Source organism: Motacilla alba, chromosome 17 (assembly GCF_015832195.1).
Source record: "Motacilla alba alba isolate MOTALB_02 chromosome 17, Motacilla_alba_V1.0_pri, whole genome shotgun sequence".
Lineage (NCBI taxonomy): Eukaryota > Metazoa > Chordata > Aves > Passeriformes > Motacillidae > Motacilla > Motacilla alba.
Window position 1 is genome coordinate 3418971 of NC_052032.1, and position 21630 is coordinate 3440600.

Genomic DNA, 21630 nt, shown 5'->3' on the forward strand with positions numbered 1-21630 from the left:
TGCAGGGAACGCTCTCTGCTGTGTCCTGCTGCAGAATTGCATGTGCTTCAAGTGATGACATGATAGACATGCTCTAAAATGTGCCATTATTATGTCTGACCTTGAAAACCTCAGCTTCCATCATACCAAACATGGAACAAATTACTGGGAAAAGCTGAGTAGCCAGGGCCTTACCTCCAAGGGCACAGCTTCTCTGCTTGGGAATGGCCTTCCCAGTGTGCCAGGAAGAGGAAAATCCATAGAGGTCTGAGGGGACTCTTGCAGATTAGTTTAGGGGCTTTGTGGGGAAAGTACCCCAGGGAAAAACCCAGAGATGAAAATGTGGAAACACTAATTATTAACATTTTGATATTAAGGTCTAGAGCAGGGGCACAGACAAAGGACAGTGGGAGTACGGCTGTGGAGAGGGATCCTTCCCAAAGAGAGGGGATACCAGGCCTGTAGCACCTCTAGCAGGCTCTGGTGTACTGCTGCTTTCTCCTAACAAAGGCCACGGGCTGCAGCTAAAATACTCTCCCAAGTGGTATCTTGGGCAAAACAATCCTTTTGTAAGGTGTGACTGTCATGCACAGATATTACTTCTGTTTAAATTTTTGTGTTGTATTCTGGTTTCTGTTTCTTTGGTGTTCTGCAGAGGTACATCTGGTGTGCAACCCTGTCGTTAGAGAAACTTCCTCGTGCACCACACTGTGTTTCAGCAGTTCTAGTAGGAACACTCATTTATTTCTAAACTAGATCACAGCAACACCAATAACTTAATTCCTGGAGCTGAATCTCTTGCCATTGATACAGCTTCTCTATGTTCATCATGGATCTGGTATCCAACATAAAACTATGCAAGACCTATGTCTTTTCCATAACATTTGGATAGCCCCTGACATCATTAGCTTGAGTTTATTGACATCAGTAGCTTGGGTTTATGTTTTAAGTTCCAGCAGCCACATTGCTGTTATGTTATTTGATACAGTATCTGTTAAAGAGAAATGGATGGATGGCTTTGCTGGATGCTGGAGCAGCTCCTCCTGGAATGCTGATGGTTTGCAAGACATGGGAATACACTTCATTATCCCTTCTTCTGTGGCCATCACACTGCAACACCCTGGAATCTTCAGGACATCAACTGCCTACAGTTTATATACACGTTTTAATGGTACAGATATTCTGATAAGCAACAAAGGCAGAATTAACAGCCACTGGGGAGTGCAATGATTAGGAATGAGAACACACAGTATCACTTCACCTGATGGCTCTGAGTATCCCAGAATGTGCTACTCTGAGTTTGTTGAAAAGACATTTTTTTCCATCAGCAGTGCTCCCTGTTTAAATAAACTCCACGGTCTAGAAAAGGGGTTTTGTGCCCACTTGGGAAGTGTCCAGTTTCCCAGCTCAGGGACTGCTTTTTCCATTCTGAATGCAACCATATATCAAAGGGAGACAGGTCTGAACTTCTGTTGAAACCATTAGGGTGTTTTTGCAAAAAGGGAATCCAGGTCCCTTTGATGTGTGCTAGAAAAATTCCCTTTCCTTTTATAAACCCAGATCAATGGCCGGCGGTGCAAATCTCCTGTGAGCATACCAGCCCTGAATAAAATATTCCCTGGAGGCAGAGGAGTGCTGCTGTATGGCTTGGTCAGATTCCTCGCCAGCATCTTCCCCTTCTCATGTTTGGGTTTCTCACATTTCTTAACCTCTGTCCCTCTCTTTATTCTGGTGTGAAGGGAAGAGTTAGATTCTTCACTTCTAGCTTTTAATAATTTTCCATTTTTAATTAGAAAGTGGATATGTTGTTTACTTAGTTCTATTTGCCAACATCTGTTTGTTCTTCAGTCACCCACTAAATTCATCTTAGCTTTAGATGGGTGGCTTCTTTACTTCTCCCCATTTTTCTTCTTTGTCCCTAGCACTCCAGGATTCCAGCATGCTGTGCAGTTTGGATTATTCCTCAGATCCACAGAAGTTTAGTTTCTGTGTAGCTGTGATGGTAGAGTGACTTTGGGGAAGTTGGAGCACAGGCACTGACTGTGTGTACAGCCTCTCAAGATCCAGATGCCAGTTATGGGCAGGACGCTCTTGGGTCTGCACATGGCAGATTCCTCCTGGAAGAGGTCTGTCCCTCAGGCATTCACGTCCGTGGTGTCAGGACAGCAGGGCCCTGATTCTTTGTGGAGCCTTGGGGCACTCTGCCAGAGAAGCCACAGCAGCAGCTGTCAGTATCTGCACACAATGTTGATGTGGCCCGAGGCACTTCCCCTGAGATCCCCATCCAAGGGTGACTGACACCTCTCGGGAGAGCCTCAGATGAGTGTCCCAAATGGCTTCATGTCAGCTTGGCTTTTACTTCAAACCCAAGAATGAGTTTGACTCCTTGGAAGCACAGGGGGATCCCCTTGGAGTGGCTTTGTCACCACAAAGGTGACAGGGAAGGGGGACAGCTGTCAGCTCCAAACAGATCAGGCCTGTGCTCCTTTCTGATGGCAGGGCAGAGCAGCAGGTTCCCTCCTTGTCTCAGGAGGCCAGACAAGAGTTTGGATTATTTGTAGAGCTGCACTCTTTCTATGGAAGCGCTTTGGTGTCTCACCCCAGAGGTGGCAGAAAATTCTTTCTCTGACACTGTTCCTTATGAGCCTTGGTGGGTTTGGTAGCTGCTGTCCAAATGATGATGGTAGGGACCAGACATGGCTGTGCTTAACTTGTGAGCCAAAATTGTGGCTATTAGGCTTGAAATGGTTTTGATCTCTCCCTTGCTGGCTGTGGTGGCTGTAGCCATGTGTCTTTTTCCAGACGGAGTCCAGCGTCACCATGACTTGCATGGATGGGAAGTGGAACAAGCAGGTGACGTGTGAGCCCGTGGACTGTGGTGTCCCAGACCAGTACCATGTCTACCCAGCCACCTTCAACTGCAGCGAGGGGACCACCTTTGGCAAGAAATGCTCCTTCACTTGCCGACCTCCTGCTCTTCTGAAAGGTATCAGGGGGGTGTCTGTGCAGCGACCTGAGAGACACAGCTAACACAGACTGCTCCTAGGAATACATGTTGCTCTTGCTGTTGGTTTAGAGTTATTCATGATATTTTAAGTAGGAAGAATTATGGGGCTCTATGGAAGGTTTATTTATGATAGAAGTTAAGTTCCTTTGCATCTCTCTATTACCTTGATTTGACCTTTCCTTGATCGCAGCTGGCCAGGCAGTAATGACAGGGAATATTGCTTCCATACAACCAAAACATGGAAAAGTCATGGGGATAAATCAGATTGAACTCTCTCATCTTCTTTCCCATGCTTTGTCTATTTCCACTGTCTGTCTCCCTTCTATGCCTCCTCCATGTATTTGGAAAGCCAAGACAAGACTGAAAAGCCCCACGTCCCAATGGTACAAACCCCCATCACTGTTTTTTCCTAATTCAACACCACCCTTCTCCTTTTCCACACTCATTTTGCTCTACTCTGACCTTCCTGTCCTCTTCTTGTTTGGCACTCATTGTGTTTTCCTTTTCTCTTTTATTTTTTCCCCTAGAAATTACACAGCTTGCCACCCTCTGTCCTTTCCTCCTCTATCTTCTTCCCTGCTACTCTTCTGCTAACATCCCCATCCTCTTCTCATCACCATCAACTCTCCTGCTCACTTGCACATTTCCCTTTTTGATCTGGTCCTCAGGAAACAAGAACATTGTTAATTTGAAGGAACTTGTCCATCTTGTAAATAAACTTAACTGTTGTTGTCTAGTCAGGTACAAACACTGTATAAGCTTTTCTTGTACCCATGGTATCTCCTTCTCTGCTGGGATTTATTGCAAACCCCAAAAAGGAAGGCATGGGAAGTATTCTTCATTTCAGAGAAAGGCTATGTTGATTTCTTCATATATAAGCAAATTGCTTAATTCTTTTTAATTCTGATGGGAGATAACCAAAAAGAGCCAACACACAGTCAAAGTTACGACTACTCAAAAGATAGTTAAGAGAAAATTAACACTACTTTTTAGCAAAAATCTCCCTTTTTCTGTTTATACACTCACAGGACTATCTTCAACAAAAGGTGTTTTTTTCATTTTAAATGCTTTAAATTTTTTTGAGCAGGTGGTGAAAATAATTATAGTCATCATGACCAACAAGAGCTGATGACTCAGGCAGGGGTAGCTGGAGGGATGGCAGCCAACCCCAGATCAGGGGCTGCAGCTCTGGTGTGTAGCATCGCTTCACTTTTGTCCAGAAACACTGAGCTATGAGGTAAAGGCTCCGTTTGGTGTAGAGCCATCACTGATGACTAATAAATGTTGCCACTAAGCTTCTGGAGAACAGCGTTGGAATGACTCATGCCTAATTCAATCACTGACGTCATGACAGCCACTGTTGGTAATGTCACAGCTTATCGCTTTGCAGTGGCAAGTATGATATCACCACGGCTGGGCTGGAGCTGCTGCATGAGTCAGAGCAGAGGAACATGCTGGTGCTCCAGAAAAGAGCTCCCTTCTGCACAAAATACCTCTGCAATCATCTGCAGTTGGGGAGGGAAGAGAGAAATCCAGGGCTGATTTAACATGGCTTTTCTTATCTTTGAGGCCAGGGCAGGAGGGCTCCTCCACATACCTTCCTGAGCCCTCCAGAGCCTTTTATTTTCTTCTTCTTTGAATTCCAGCCTCATGCCCCAGCTCTCTTTCTCCCCTTGCAGAGAGATGGCATTGCTCCGGGGTTAGCAGTTTGTCAGTATTATTTCGGATAACTCCGAAGTTGGCTCACTGTTGAAAATATGCCTTGTGGGTTGAGAAGAGTTCCTGCAGCAATGCTCAGGGATTTCAACGGAATATTAGGGATTTTTGAAGAGTTAGTGGCTCATAGCTGTGCTTTGTTTCTTAGGAAAAGCTTATTCCTTTTCAACATATGGTATAAAATAGCAAAGAATGTAAAATACACTGAGACTGGGCTACTTTTAGCTTAACCTTCTGAAGTCAAGTAGGTCATAGCAGAGGCAAATAGATCTATTGTACCTTTTACCTTTGAGGTGTTGGCCAAGAAAGCTGCCTGAGGAAAATGAGTCTCTAATGAGTATTATGAATCATATTTATCACAGTAGTCCCCAAGGACTGAGAGTCCCCAGCTGAGAATGGCTCCTCATTGTGTTGGAGTAGTGACTCTAATACTAACAGATGCTGCTCCAAAAGGTTCCAAATTAAAATAAAAGGGACAGACTCAGGGAAAAGATATAACACAGAAGCAGAATGAAGAATGTGATGGCACCAAACCCTCTGTTAAAGCCACGGCTTTGGAGAGGAGGGGGTTGGTGCATGAAACAAGCTTCCTTTCAGAGGGGAACAAAATAAGGAAGAGAAATACAAAAGATGACAAAGCCCGTGTGGCTTCCCCTATGCTATAGCATTTCCTGAAATAAGCACTGCCTGCCTGTCACCTGAAAGCAGAGTCCTTAATGATTTAATGACATCATCTAGAGCGAGAGAACGCACAGGACATATGAATGTTCAATGCAGCTGAATTTCTCAAATCGGCTGAGGGGGCTTTTGATATCTTATGGGTGTAACAACATGTCAAAAGAAAATGGTCCCGCTGAACATTGTTAACTTTGCTCACTCTTCTTCTCAGGAAACAACAGCAACTTGACCTGCATGGAGGATGGGCTGTGGTCCTTTCCTGAGGCTCTGTGTGAGCTGATGTGTCGAGCACCCTCCATCGTCCCCAACGCAGATCTCCAGACCTCGCGCTGCCGAGAAGACAGGCACAAAGTGGGCTCGTTCTGCAAGTACAAATGCAAACCAGGTTACCACGTCCCTGGATCCTCCAGAAAATCAAGAAAGTACGTGAAAGACTAAAGCTATGCCATCAGCCTGGTTCAGAAAGCCATGAGTTACAATGATTTTGGGAAGGGGTTGTTTGTCACAGACTCTGTGTGCTGTAGGGAATAGCATGGAGCAATTCCTTCATGCAGATAGCTGTGCAGTGTCAGTTTAGGCACCCAGCTCACTTAGGCTTCTTTAAAAATCCTGACCAGTGCTCAAAAACCAGACTTTACCTTAGAAATACCCCTTTGATATGCAGCCTGGGGAGTCCCCTTTGAAACCCTGCAGAAAAGGGTTAGTGCTGTCGTATACTTCTGACTCTGCACAAACCCACTTCAAACCAACCACAGCCCACAAGCCTGGGAAGCTGAGTTCTTGGGAGATGTGTCCAAGGCCAAAAGAGGAGTTTAGGCTGGGCAGCTCAATGTTGGTTTTGCAAATAATTGCTATTTTTGCTCAGAGACCTCATGACGCAGATCCACAACTTGTTCCCCAAGTGTTAAAAGCTCGAGCACACCCATCTCCTGCAACCTGCTAGCAGAGCTCAGAGGCTTTAGAGGCTCCCAGCTGACTCAGCCACTCACTAAATGTTGCTTTTTTCTGCACAAAAAGGCGAGCCTTTAAGATCCAGTGCACACAAGATGGCACGTGGCTGCCAGGCGCCTGCGTGCCTGTCACCTGTGAGCCTCCACCTTCCAAGTTCCACGGGCTCTACCAGTGCTCCAACGGCTTCCAGTTCAACAGCGAGTGCCGGATCAAGTGCGAGGATGATGACAGCCAGTCGGTGAGTCTCCCTTACCCAAATCACCTCAGCCCACACAAGTCTGGCTTTTTCATATCTTCCCTAAGGACACTGATCCTGGAGAGGCCAAGGGACATTGAGCTCTTCCAAAACCAGGGAAATACAGAAAGGAAAAACATATTTAAAGTTGAAGGGAAATAATATTTTTATGGAAAAATACTATTTTTCCTGGAAATATTATTTTTATGACAGTAGTAACAGTATTAACTATTACCTGTGGAGGATTAGAAGGGACTGACTTACTGTTTCTGGATAGTAAGTGCCAGAAAAATCTGTGTGGCTTTATGATGTGGATGGAAAACCAGGAGCAACAAATCAAAGTGAGTAGAATGTGAGTTACCTACACTTATCCCATTTATTTGTTCTGTTTTACCTCACTTTTCTCTCCAGTTCTTACCATTTTATGTCTGTGTGTTGTGTGATAATTTAGCGCCATAGGGATTACAACTATTCAGGTGAATTCTCTCTAAACTTCCATGTTTTTCTGGCTGTGAAGGTGTCATTTGGCATCAGAGGTCAGATCCCCATCTGGCACAAATCAGCGTGTTGCCTTTGGCTTCCTGGGAGCTGTGTTCACTGATATGAGAAGGTCTGGCCTCTACTATCTTATTTGAAATGCCTAGTTTTCCTCACCAGAGGTAATTATAGTTTGTGAGATAAGTAACTTCTCCCAGAAGTGCTGCTGCTGCTCCCTCTGCTTGGGAAGAGAAAGTGGGGGTGTGGAAGCTGCAGCAACTGCAGGCACTGCTTGGAGCAGGGTGTGCTCTGACAAGGGCTGTTTCATATCATCAGAATTCAGACCATCAGATCATCAGACCAGAATCTGAGAACCTTTAAAAAGGTACCAACCCTGCTCTAGGGGCAGTTATGTGAAAGACACCTCTGGTACCTGCTCCACAATTAAAAGCCCCTGTTCCCTGTCCTCTGGCCTGCCTTCTACACAGAGCGTTTCACATCAGGGCACCTGGGAAAGTTTTCCTTGTTTAAGACTTGGAGTGAGGTTATGAGCAGTGTGAAATGAGAAGTTGCAGGCATGGGTGTAGGGGGCTGGGAGCTCTGGGACACAGCAGCTGTGGCTTTGTGCATCCACCACTTGCTCAGAGGGGCAGCCTGGTCTGTGCCGTGTTCCAGCACTGCCAGTGTGGGGAAACTGGGACATCCAGGGCTATCACAGCTGGTGGAATGGGCTTGTGTTTGCTTTTAGACGAGGTGAACAGGAAGAGGAGCAAGCAGTGGAGTCAGGGTTACAGCTCTGGAAAGGGAGAGATACAACTCTGTCTATTCACTGGGAGGGAGAGGAGTGACTGCTCAGCTGTGAAAGCACCTTGGGCAAAGTAGCAGATAAAATCTTGAGAAAGGTATTTACAGTGAAAAGTATTTTCAGATATCTTAGAAAATAGGCTACAGAAGAAGAGCAAGGGCTCCTGGCACAAGCCAGAACCACTTGAGAGGTGTTAATTATTTAAGGATTAAACCCCACTAAGTCTCTCTCAGCTATATAAGGTGATAATACACGTTGCATCCAAGCAAGAAACCCAGCAGGGGTTTTCACAAGAGATTTTGCAGGTCAGGGAATGATGGACAGTATGTTACTATAGCAATAGATATCCTGGGATCTCTGAGTATGTTGCTGAAACTATACAAGAGTACCTTCAAGCACAGCCAGCTCCAGGAACATAAATCAGGTTTCATGGCTCATCTTTGACAATCACATTTTAACCCTGGCATGAAAATTGCAAGGGAAACGCACCACACTTGCTAAAACAGCAAATTGTGCTCAATTATAATTTAGCAATTTATTCCTGACTTTGTCACCATGCTGGAAGACCATTAGTTGGCTGCACATACAGTATCTCTTAATCACCGGGAATGTAATGGTCATTTAAGCAGGTACCTCCCCTGGCACCAGAGCAAGGGTCTTCCATTTCTGCATATTGTACACAAATCATATCAACAGTCAGATCTAAATTAATCAATCTCTGCCAAACTGGCCCTTAGGTGAGAATCACCAAGCAGGATCTCACCCTGAGTCCATCTGCTCCATTATTCCTTTCATATGATTTCCTTATTACTTCTGGCGATGGCCAGATGTCTAGAGAAGGGAAAGCAAGTCCCACACCGTAGTCTGCTGCTAATAGCACTTTGCATCTCACTAAACACTGTGTTCATTAACAAAGCTGAGCAAAAAAGGGGAAGCATTAGGATATTAAGGACGACTCTACCACTGAAGGCTGAGCCCTCTGCTATGCTGGTACCAGGGGCTTGTGCAGGTCCCTGTGCAACAATGGGTGTGAATTGTGGGGCAGAGCTCCTCCAAAAAGTTCAGCAGTCCTGCAGGGATCCCAGCATGGACAGTACAATAAAGGATCCCCAAAGATATCCATCACAGTGTTCAAGAGCAGGGTGGGTAGATTGCAGGCAACGTGTCTGGCATGAAAATAGGGTGAGGAGAAGCAGAGATCCTGCATGATTCTCCCACCCAGTAAGGCCCCCACAAGAGTTTTGGAGCCCAACCACACCAGACATCCTCCTGTTGAATGTCCCACATTGCCCCATGGCAGTTGGGCTCGCAGATCCCACAGAACAGCATGTTTGCACAGAAATCCCCAATGCCATGTGGATAGATCTGACAAAAGATTGCCTGTGCACTCCTTTGTTGTTTTTAAAGGGCATGATATTTCCCCTCGGACTTTGGTATTCATTCTTCAGTATCATACGAAGAATCTCTTCTATAAGAGAAATGTCATATTCTATTCCTTGCCCATTCCCACACCAGAGGATTTTTTCATCCTTCCCACCTGCCTCTGTGCGTGTCTGTCTCAGCCCCTTCGCCTGCTGTCACTCAAGGCAGCCAAGCTCTAAAGAGCACGTTCTGCCCTGCTAAGCTCATGTCCCGCTCTCCCTTCCTCCTTCAGATGGCCATTGGGGATTCTTTCTCTTTCAAGAGAGATGATGTAACTGGTTAGAAAATGTGAAGAGGAAAAAGGTTGTCTGCATTCAACACCAACCTCTCTGTAACAAGGAGGAAGGCAAACAGGGTGAAGGCACCTTCATTGCAAGAGGAGTGGGGCTGTTCTAAGGTGTAGACCTTGCAAGAGGCTTGTAAAGACCTTGAATTGCACAGAAGAGATGTGTGTATTTCTCTGTGTGTGTGTGAGAGTGTGTGTGTGCCAGCACTGTAAGTTTCCTTCTCTTTATTCTTTGGAAGAAAACTCCTTCTTGCCCCTCCTAGGACTGGCAGTCCCAACCAGGGGCTTTTCAACTCCAACAGAACTTTTCTCCCAGCACAGCTCTGCTCATTCCCCATCTCTCAGCCTCTCCTTGCTATTTTTTTGTTAATCCTCATTATCTCCTTCCATCATTCCCAGGGCCGTGGGAGCAACGTGATCCACTGCCGGAAGGATGGCACCTGGAGCGGGTCCTTCCACCTGTGCAGGGAGATGCAGGGACAGTGTGCTCTGCCCACCCAGCTCAACAGCCACCTGAAGCTGCAGTGCGCCGGCGGCTACGGCATAGGTGGGTGAGCACCCACGCCTGCCCCCAGATGGGAGCAGGCAGCAGGAGACCAGGAAGAGGATGGGAATATTAGGGAGGGAGGAAGGAGTCCTTCAAGTAACCTGTTTGTCCGAGTGAGAGCCTGCTACGGGAGTATTTTCAGGGAAATGCTTTTAGGAAACCTGAAGCTCTGAGAGGCCAGGCATCATGTAACATGCTCTGACTACAGGCTCCTTGCAGGGCTTCCAGTTTCATGGTGTCTTCTTGGCCAGCTGGTTTTCAGGGGCAGCAGCATGCCAGGCTGTGCCAGAGACACATCCAGTCTGCAAAATACAGGGATGGATTGTACCTGCTTTTGCTCTGATGGTTTTGTAATGATCCACTCCTTCAGCCATTTGCACAAACCCGCGCTCCAGAAGCTGAAAGGCAGGGAGTTGACAGTAGAATGCAGCACTAGGATAATTCAGGTCTCGCCAGAAACAGTATGAGACCAGCTGAGCATTCCCTTTGGTATGACAGTTGTTTAGGAGTTGTTTTAAAGGGTCTGTTTTCCTCCTTCTTTCTGGGGTACCTGTTCCCTGTGCAAGCAGGTGATGACTGCTGTGCTCAGCTTGGCTTTGTGTCACCCAGGTACAGGGAGGGACAGACGCTCCGAGCTGTGCACACTATATTGTACTTTCAGCCCCCATTTTGGGGGTCTCCCTGCTGTAAGGGCTGCAACAGGAGCTGCACTGCCTGCAGCCCACACAGGTTTGTGAGGCCCCTTCCTGCAGCCCCCCTCCCAGCCCCTGCCATCCCCCTCCTGCCTCCTCCTGTCCCTTTGAACTTGGAGAAATTTCCTCCTTGCGCGGCTCCCTCATTATATCGCAGCCATGCGGAGGACTACGAGCCTCCTTGTGTTCCCTCCCCGGGGAGGAGAACACGACCTGGATGAGATCACCGCTCTGTAATGATGCCAATTACAGATCATATATCAAAACAATTCCGACCCGCTCCTCTCCACGAGCGTGGTGGAGCACGGCAGAGTGAGCGGCTGCGGCGACTCTTAATGTGGAGAGGCGTTTTACCCTTGAGACAAGGTTACCTCCAGGGCCAGACAGGTTTCTGCAAGGAGAGAAACCCCAGTTCCTGGTTTGGAGGGGAGCATCTCAGTGCTGGGTGCCTGCCAGCTCTGGCTCCTGTCACAGTGACTGTCAGCAGGTGCCAATCCCAGGGACTGGTGGGCCTGACCCTAGGATGGGACCACACAGCATCATGGAGGTGAGGGATGCATGGGGCAGACCCCCCACAAGAGTGTGGCTCTCTCTGGAGAGGGATTTAGAGCTCAGAGAGGGCACAGTGGATGCTGGCTCTCATTCTCAGCAGATGGAGACATACCACACACTTTGTAGGCTCACCCAGCACCAACTTTTGGGATCAGATGTTGGGGTTTTCCTCTCTCCTTTGCTTTTCTGAAAGCCTGACCAATGTCCTTTTGAAAAAGCGTCCACCACGCTCATGGAGAGGAGGCAGTCATTCGCTCTGGGGGTGGTGTCAATAGGCCTCATCCAGTAGGTCCTTGGAGCCACTTCCAGGTGTCCTGGGAAAGCAAAACAAACCTCAAGCACTCCCCATCTTTCCAGCCTAGGTCTGGCTGCTCCCACTGACTCCTCCAAGTGGAGAATGTGAGAAGGCAGAAGCAGGTGGGAAAAATAATAGCAACCAGTCGTGGTCACTATGAATCCCACACACCTTCAGTAATTCCTCAGACACCTAATCTGCCCTTCCAGGCTGAGGCGTGTGTTGAGCCAAAGGTTCAGCTCTCCAAACCAGTGCAGAGATTAATTCCTCCCCCAGCGCTGATTGGAGTGCAGAAATCCTAATGACATGTTTGCAGCAGCTGTGCCATTCAAGAGTGATTTTCCAGGGGGGAAATGGTAATGGTCCAACACACAAGGGCTTATGGTTGTGTCACCACAGGGCTCTGGGATATTGCTGCAGAGTATCACAGCATGTTTTAATAAAGAAAGGACAGGATTCCCACTGGGCATGACAGTTAATCAGAGAAAAAGCAGGTTTATGTGTGAACAAAGCCATCATTACCTTTCTGCGTACTTCTTACTGACTGTGGGACTTGGATGATAGCTGGTCTCCAATATCATTAGGTTTGGTCACCCTTTGGAAGATTATTATTGGATGTTTGTAAATCTGACCGATCAAACAATAGGTTTCTGCCATGTCACAGGTGAGATGAGTTTGATAACCTCTCCCTAATCAGCCCCACTGCTTCAAAGAGCAGTTGAAATGGAAAAACCTTCACACTGTCTTGATGATCTGAAAGCCCAAAACCTCACCCCCTTCTTGGAGTTAATAGCCAGAGAAACACTTAGATTTGCAGCTTGCTCAAAAAGGCCCTGGAAAACCTGCCACCCCCACGCTCTCCTGCTCAGTACAGGGCTGTGCTCAGCACTTCACGTGCAGCTAGGAGATATGTGATAGTAATGGTTGACTGCTAATTGCAATTTAGGAAAAACGAGCCGTAATCCTGTCCTTCAGCTGGAAGGATGCTGGAAGGGTCAGAAGCTGTCTACTTTATCCTTTAGCTTTATCCCCTTTGTGTTTTGAGCAGGCACAGAGTGTACCACCTCCTGTCTGGATCACAGTCATGAGCCCATCCTCCTGCGTGTGAACGAGACTGTGCAAGACATCCAGCACTGGATGAACCCTCAGAGAGTGAAGGTCAGTGCCTGGCGACTGCATGAACCACATCCTTTGTTGCATGTTTATGAGCAGTGAATGATCAATGTTACCTGTAGAAAATGGGGGATTTGGACCTTTAGGAAAGAATTCCTGATTTTTCTCGTGTCTGTTCCAGTAACACAGTGGCTTTCTCTGAAAGTGGCTTTCTCTCCAAGTTGCTTTCTCTCTGTGTTTACCAAGTGAAAGTCAGTTCAAGGTAGAGGCCTCACATCAGCGAGGTTTGATCTGGAAATGGGATCCATGCCACAGGAAGATGTGATGGACAGCCAGAGAAAGGGCACTGGCCAGGCTTTATTTTCTTCCTCCTGTTCCGTACTTTGCATTCTTTGGGTGGCAGGGTTGGATTTTTCTGCGCCACTTTGGGATGACAAAAGAAGCTGATACAGAGGGTTTTTCATTTCCCGACCCCGCGGAGCTGGCTGAGTGCTCCCCCCGCCCCTCTGCCCGCATGCGAGAGCTGCCTGCTCAGCACAGCCCCTTCCAGAGGTCACCACTTCTCCCTCCTGCCTGCTGCAAACGCAGAGCCAGCATTAGCTGCTCACAGCCCCCTGTCCTCAGCGTCCTCCAGCACACAGAAGTGGCAGCGTGCCCTGATGGGGACGTGCACACCATGTGCAGTGCCTTGCACACACACACTCAGCCCCGCTGGCAGCAAACAGCTGCTGGGTGTCATGCCCATGCTTGGGTGTCAGTGGGAGGCACACTCACCTAACTCTTCCTGGAAACCCTCATGTTCCTACAAACAAACCAGGTGTTTGTGGCTTTATGGCATTTCAGCAGGTGTAGAAGTCTAACTGGCCACGCTCGAGCATGTGGTGGAAGACGGTGGCACATCAGGTGTCACCAGGGTGCAAGTTACTGATGGTGCTTGGGCAAACACCTCTGGCTTTTACATACTTGGTCCTGGCTTTGCAGGAGTCTGTTTTACACACCTGAACTCCATTAAGAAGGAGAACAAGCAGCCAACACAGCCCCAGCATGTCTTGAGCAGCTTTGACAGTCTATTTGCTTCTCTACATGCCTAAATGTACGCCTAGGGTTTGGGATTTTTGAAATTTGGCCTTGGCTGTGGGTAGCAAGTGGCTCCAGAACTCTCCACCACTTTGAACTTCACTGTTTCATGCAGAGCAAGAGAATAAATCTGGGAAAGGAGTGGGAAACCTAAGTCCAGAGAATATGACAAGCTCATAATGTCCTTCCCAGCTTCCCATTTGTTCCTGACGCGGAGGTTCTGTGACTGCCTTAAGCCAAGGCTTTGCCAAGTTTCTGGCATGAAACATAAAGAAAACCCCTATCTCTGTATGAGGGGCAATTTCTCACTGGCCCTTTCCTGAGTGCCAGACTTTAAAGTGGTTTGTAATTCATGGGGAAATAAAGTGACAGCTTCCCTCCTGTTCTCTCTGCACTCCTTCACTTATTGATGCGGGTACGTGGAGGGAGCTGTAACGAGTTTTATACCTGCAGGTCTCTGGAGGGCTCATTAGGCAGCAGGGAAAACATAGAGTAGTAAAGGGGGAGACAAGGGGAGTGAGGGATGGTGGAGAAATCATGGTTTCCAAGAGCACAGCAGTAAATAAGCCTTTTTTTTCCCCCGCTGGTGAAGATCTTGCAAGAGCTTTAGGCCCTGAGTAGGTACAGGTTCCACAAATGCTTTGTAACTAGAGGGTGAGATTTGGTCTGGAGAACTTGTGCTGGGAGGGAAGACATGCCGGAAGGGATTGAAAAAATCCTTAATTAAAAAATTGGTAGCTGTAAAACATCCATCTTATCCAACTCTGCAGATAATGGGATGTCACCCACGGGGAGCGGCGCCTCTTGGGGAGCCACCAGGAGAAACGCTGCCTCTGGTGGGAGTGGGGACATCCTGGAGAGATGGGCCTGGGATGCCTTGGGGGAAGGTCCCCATGGCAATGTGTTATATATCATTAATAACCCGTGTCTCTGTTTATGGCCAGTGACAGCTTTGCTGTTGTGCCATATGAGCACAGGGAGCAGCTGGTTGCATTTACACGGCGAGTCTTTGTGCATCTCAGAGCACTTGAATGACGCAAAGGAAACACTTTTTGTTGCTTTAATTTCAGGCACAAGTAAAGTACAAATGAGGGCAGGATGGGAAGAAGATAAAGGCAGGACTGATCTGTGGTGCTTACCTTTGAGGGGATGGAGACAGAGAAAACACAGGGAGAGCTGACAAGAAAAAATAAATAATTTGTCTGTAGCAGCTCAAGCAACATCTGTTATGGAAGCAAAATGGAAAGAAGGAACTATCCCTTCTCTGAGGGTTGTTTAGAGCAGAGCTGTGCAAATCACTTGATTTTTCGGTTCACTCAAAGTTCTGTTGAATTTAAAAAAAAAATCCCTAATCAAAGGGACTCTTTTGTTATTGTGATTTTTGGTGAACCAAAAAATTGGAAGAAAAAATATGTTGGTTTGAACATAACGTAGCATTTCATTTCCAAGGAGATTTTTTAAACATTTTGTTTAGTGAAAATGAAAGAAAAAACAAAAACACAGCAAAGACTTAGAAATTAAATGTCCTCTCAAACAATAAACAACAACAGATATTTCATTTCACAAAGTGTCTAAATATTTCTGTATTTTTCAGAATTGGTTTAGGTTGAGTTGCTTTATTGGGTCTGAAACAGTTTGCTGAAATCAGTATAAGCTGGCAGTGTCTTCCAAATCAGTATTTTCAGCAAGAACAAAAAAAAAAAAGTTACCTGAAATCTTCTGTGCCTCTGTTCTGCTGTGGGATGTGTTCAGAGCAGCCAGTGCTGTCCCCACGATTTTCCCTTCACTGTGTGTGGCACATGGAGCTGCTGAAGATACCGATGGATAGAGCTGCCAAGACTGTGCAGGCAGTGGGGAGAAAAAAGGGAAATATCTCCAAGAGACAGCTTGACAGCTCTTTTCCATTGACTGCAGAGAAACAGAGCAGACACCTCATTTCTTAGGTTGTCTGAACTTGGGTTCTTGCCTTAGTGCTGAGTAGGGACAGGCTAAATAGTGTGCAGGCATGTGCATGCCTGGGAGAGCCTTCAAAGGCTCTGCATGTCCCAGCTCTGCTGGGCTGAGCGTGACCATGGCCCCTCTTCCCATGCAGACTGCAAGCCCTGGGATTAAAAATGTCCAGAACTCGTTAGTGGGAATGCTCCCTGAATACTGCCATAATCACTAAAGCTTTGCACTTTTCCTCCTTCCTTCCCCTCTCAGTATTTTTTGCTTGGTTTTGTTTGTTTGTTTGTTTGTGGGGGCTTTGTGGATTTGGGTTTTTTTGGGGTTTTTTGTTTGTTTGGTGGTAGGTAGGTTTTTGTTTGTTTGGTTGGTTGGTTGGTTTATTTTTGTTTTCTGGTTTTGGAGAGTTTCAAACTCATTTTGCGGCAGGGAAACTGAGTCACGGAACAGTGATGCAACCTACTGTGGTGCAGCAGCTCCCCTCCTGGGAAGGCAGGACGTCCCATTCCATCTGTGGCTACAGGAGGAGTCCCCTTTCCTGGCAGCAGTGGCTGATCCCCTCATCATAAAGCCCACGGTTAATTGTCCTGTTTCTTTAGTGCCTGAGGAGCCAGTTAGCTGAGAGCAGGAGATGCCAGTCCCTGGGCTCCAGCCCGGGGGGACACTTGACCCATCTAAGGTGGAGGAAAGCTCTCCACTGGCCTCTCTGGGGGAAACCTGATCCCCTCTGCAGCCCGCAAAGGGTTGACATCATTGTGTTAGTCCCACCACGGGAGGGAAGTGCCAGCACCGGAGGCACTGGGTCTTCCTTCACAAGGAGAAAATGACAGCTTGATTTGCTTCCTTGGCTCTTTGTCACCTACTGTGGGAGCACAGCCTGGCTCCCTCTCCCTTCACAGCAGATGGAGTCCCAGCCACCCATGGCAGATGTGGCAGGGTGATGTTCCTGGGCTGGGGATGGGACCCGAGTCACCCCACCTGGCTGCACAGCTGTGCTGCAGGAGCTGGTGCACGAGGGGAGCCAGGGCCAGCAGGGCAGCAGATGTCACCATGGGGGCCTGGAGCACAGGGCAGCACGAGGAAGGGACAAGGCTCCCAGGGGCAGTGGCCAGATGGGCTTTATTCCCCAGGCACCACCTGGCATGTGGTGGATGTGGTGCTTCCATACACCATGCCATCCTTTGCTGGCATTCTGCGTCCACCTGTCTGTGCACACCATCAGACTGTCCTCATGCACCACCTTCACCCATCCTTGCTTGCTTCCTATACACTTGTTCATTTCAGGTGCCCCATGCAGCACCCTGTGGCACCTGTATGCCTGTTTGAACTGCAGGAGGCAGAAACAATGCTCAGCCAATCCAAATCATTCCCAATTTCTTTTTTTTTTAGGTTTTCTAGCTCAGTCTCTCCCTCTACTCCCATCCTCTCTCCCAGTGCACTGCACACAGAACAGCAGCAGCCTGAGGATACAAACAGGCTGGATGGTAGGAACTGAGGGCTTGGAAAACCAGAAAAAGGGGTCAGGAGTATGGCCTAGGGTCCTTCCCTCTGCTTCCAGCTCCAGGAACGTTAGCAGGATTGAGTTCAGCTCTTGTGGTTTTTGCTAGCAAAGGATGATCCAAGAGGAGGACAAAGTAACTGGTATGAAGCTGTTGGCAGGTTCCACTCCAGAGGAATGGAATATCCAACTGATCCAGTGATTCACCTGGCTCCTGGCTTTCCTGTGCTGTGGAGAGCACGGGCTCATTCCCATTCCCTGGAGGATGCTCAGCCCAAGGCTGTGTTTGGGATTGAAGACGACCTTGAGTGAGCACTCAGAGAGAACTGTCTCAGCAGAGACTTCACCTCCCATCCATTCCTTTCAGAGAGGTGCTGGTGTTTTAATACTTGAAGGCTCAGGAAAACAGTCAGTGCATCCTCTGTGAGGGATTGCTCTCATGTGGAAAGGTCCTTTCTGAAGAGCCTGGTTCAGGGCTATTTGGTTTCTTTTGTTCACTCTGCATGCTCACACACTCACACAGAGTGTGAGGTTTTGTAAATACTGATGCTTCTTACCAGGGGAATGTGAGGTGCTCTTTGGAAGTGCACTTCTTCCACTTATTGTCTGCTGGCCTTGGATACAGGAGACAGACCCCTGAGTTTTTTCCACTTTGTTCTAATTCTTGGGTTCAAATGCTCTTGAACTGCTTCCTTTACTCTCCCCGCTCCCGCTCTGTTGATTGGCCTTGTTTATTTTCAAACCTAGAAAAGTTTCCTTTCTTTCCCCTCTGAAGTGCAATAAACAGAAGGGGGTGGGGGGAGAGAAAAACCCTCACCATTTGTGGCAGGCAGCAGCCTGGAAATCTCCAGCTGTCTGTCAGGAGCACGCCGGGGGAATGTGTGACACCGCGGGGCCCCCGCACCTTGCAGCCTCCGTCCCTCCCTCCCAGGGGATAAACAACATCCTCCCCTCCCCAGCCACTTCTCTGCTCACACAGACAGGCCCTGTTGCGAGGCAGGTGGGGCAAGCTGGGCTTGACTAATAGTGGAAAATCCAAGAGCATCGGAAAGATAAACAGCCCGAGTCAGATAGTATAAAAGTCCTTTTTTTCTAGCGCACGCCAGGTAAGCCTCAAATGACAGAAACTGTAAAAACAAGCTGAGGCTCCCCTGCAGGTGGAATAAATTAGCCCTCAGATGAACAGGGGAAGGGATGGCTTGTGCGTTGGGTCTTCCCAAATGTTAATCCCTTCCTTCCCCAGGCCTCTATCCAACCCCAACCCCACGCGTTAGGTGAGTCCCTGTGTGCTCATCTTGCTCAATTGGACACTGTAGTGCTTCATCCATGGGCAACCACCCCAAAGGAACATAGTGCCTGATGTCCTGCCGGATGGACTCCTGCTGGGAGCCCTATCTCCAGGATGCCCATGGTGTGGAACCACCATCTCCACTGACCAGCCAAAGCTTTCATCCACTCTTTAAATCTGGGTGCCCCTGTCTGTGTCATTCTCTAGGAGGCTGGTTATCATTTTTTGCCCAAAACTGAGTGTGCAACTTTTTTCTATAGACAGAGTTGGAAGAGAAACTATTATAGAGTTCATAAAATGTAGCCAAGGATGCTGTCCTGTCCGGGTGTTATTCTGAAGGTGTGTGGTAGGAGGTGCTTTCATTTAAGATGGTGCTAAAATGTGTCTGAAAATCCACCTTTAGCTACTTCCAAACTTAAGAATCAAAGGTATGATGGGCAGTGAAAGAAAGCAATTCTTGGCAGCACCAAACAAATCCCTAAATTAATTCCTAGAATGCCTCCCCCCTACCCAAGAGCAAAAGTGGACCTATGCCTTTGCCTTTCCCTGCCACGTTCCCCCACCATGAGTGAAATATTGGGCATGACATTTTAGGAGAACCTCAAATATTATTTTAATCTCAAATGCTCTGTTATTGCAAGTGTCAAGTCCAACACTTCTTGTAAATACCTGGAGGACAGCCAGGTCCTGAGAACACAAGAGGTGTTAGGAGCTGAACTTCATTGGTTAAGTACTGGAGAGCCATAGGAGCCAGCACACTGACTTTCTGTACACTGATTTCTTTGTCTTAACCTGTTGCTTTTTTTTTATTTCTTCCCTCCAGAGTGTTGTCTGCACGGCAGGACTCAAGTGGTACCCTCACCCTTCCCTGATTCATTGTGTTAAAGGCTGTGAGGTGAGTTTGGCTTTAGCTCAGGTGGTCCATGGTGACTCTCCTAAATCTCACAGAAACAATCACTGCAGGCTGTAAATTCTTGTTTTTAAGTGGGGCGAGCAGGATTTTGCCCTGACCACCCTATCACACAGACTGATTGCCTGCATGGGTTCTGACACTCAGGGAAATTGGTGGTTTTCCCAAAGATGATGGTTGGTGACTCTCACAGGAGTTAAATGATCAAACAGCTCAAAAACATTGGTTGACCAAAAGAACTTCCCAGAATCTGGGAGTTTCTGGGAAGTTGCAAAAGCCTTCTCTTGTTTTTCCTTGATCTTGACTTATTTGAGGGACAATTCTTTCCAAGGCCAGCTAAGCTTTGAGCATTGGTGTGGGCAGAGAAAGTTTAGGAAAGCCAGAGATGATACCACTGAGTGGACAGCACAGCTGGACATGGAGCAAATCACACCTCCTTCCACTGGCCACCTCTGTCTAAACCAGAAAAGAATAATCAGAAACATGCAGTTACATTTCAGCTGTGATAGACTTCTAGAGTCTTGCAAGTTACTTGAGAAAAAAGTAATTATTTTGAAGGATGTTGTTTCTGCCAGCAGCAATTTCTGAAATGCCTGAGAAGACTGAAGATGCTTCTGGTGGTTAAACAGGGCTGGAGCACCTCAGTCTGTGACATGGCACTCATGTAGTTTCCATCAGGCCAGCCCATAAGTATCTCACCCACAGCAAGAAGTCAATCCTTGAGGTACCTCTGGAGGTTGGGAAGCTCCATGCCCATTTTGGAAATGGGCTAGCTCACAGGCAGGGGCAGAGCTGTGTCTTCCCTCCACGTGTCCTGCCTTTCTGCCACACTGACCAGGCTCTCAGCACCCAGTGACCCAAGCACACTGAAGTTATTTGCCCAAAGTGTCAGAACATGGGACTGAATTCCTGAATATGACACAAAGCTCCAGACCACACTGCTGTGGGATGTGATTTGTCTTGAAGGGAAAGACAGGTTTCCTTCGCATACAAATGTTGGGCCCAAGAGGGTAATAACTCTCCAACAATGTAATAGTTTCTGTCTAGCTGTTCCCTAAATGAAAAGCATTCTGCTGTCAGTGCTCTGAATGTCATAAGCTGTCTCACGCATCGCATTCATGCAGGCTGGCTGGGTGCCCCCATTCTCCAAAGAGAGCTGAAATAACATCCAGCCACCATTAAAAAATGCCATTCAGGTGCTGATGCACCGCTGGGTATCCATCCTCCTGCTGTTTAAGGATAGTTGTTACTGAGACAAACTTTGCAATGATGTAATAATTTACCAGAAGCCATTATTACTGACATGCTTCTTCTCAGCATTTTCTTCCTTTCCATCACTGCTAATTGCCAGAGCCCTCTGCATCAACAGGAACTTTCTTCTTTTCAACATTCATTCAGCAGTGTCACTGCATCCTAATCCATCATCTGGGAAGGCTTTGCCCAGACAATTGATAATGGCCTCTAGCATCATTTTCAGATCATGATGCTTCCAGGATCCACGGATGGGCCAGAGCTTGGCATTAAGATTTCAGAAGAAATGCCATCTTCACCAAGCCTTTTTCTTTTTTTTCCCCATGACTATGGAAACAGAGACTAATAAGCCAGTAGGTCAATTATGCTGGGCCATTAAGCTGATACAACCCCTAATGTACCAACATCCTTTGCATTAGGGAGGCTTCCCCGAACAGGAGGCTGTAAGTGGGGCGTTATTTGGCTCTTGGTGATCGCAGTGGGAACCCCTGCAGCTGCTGCAATGTGATTTTTTGTCGCTCCCTAGTGGCAGGAACAGAGGCTTATGAGTCAGCCGCGTACTTGTCTGCACCTAACTTGGGTGTTTCAGTAGCAAACGAGTCCCTCTGGACTTCATGTATCGTCCTCCAAAAATATCAGGGCACTAAGACGTGCATGAAGAGCAACAGAGACCTCACCCTCCCCAGCCAGGCCTCCAGGGTCTCCCAAGCAAGGATTTTGGTCCCAAATCAGAATAGATGCTTTTTGTCCCATTCTTCTCCTCCTCCAAAGGACTGGCTTGTCTACTCTGTGCCAGAGCAAATTCTTCCACGAGTTTCTTTATGGATTTTCCAGCATTCATAGGTGTAGGGTACAGGCATAGGGATGGAAATTTAAAGTCAAGATTTCCCATCAAGCAGGCACAGCC

General features: G+C 47.5%; 1 protein-coding gene across 3 annotated transcripts in view; it reads left to right on the plus strand.

Annotated features, from left to right (window-relative positions):
- The window catches only part of PAPPA (pappalysin 1), a 180349-nt gene that overhangs the window by 139464 nt on the left and 19255 nt on the right, over positions 1-21630 (plus strand). For all 3 annotated transcript variants that reach the window (XM_038156310.1, XM_038156308.1, XM_038156311.1), the window contains exons 15-20: positions 2782-2965; positions 5592-5802; positions 6398-6569; positions 9956-10103; positions 12691-12800; positions 19386-19457. In XM_038156310.1, coding sequence (XP_038012238.1) covers positions 2782-2965; positions 5592-5802; positions 6398-6569; positions 9956-10103; positions 12691-12800; positions 19386-19457 — 897 coding nt within the window. The remainder of the gene's footprint in view (positions 1-2781; positions 2966-5591; positions 5803-6397; positions 6570-9955; positions 10104-12690; positions 12801-19385; positions 19458-21630) is intronic.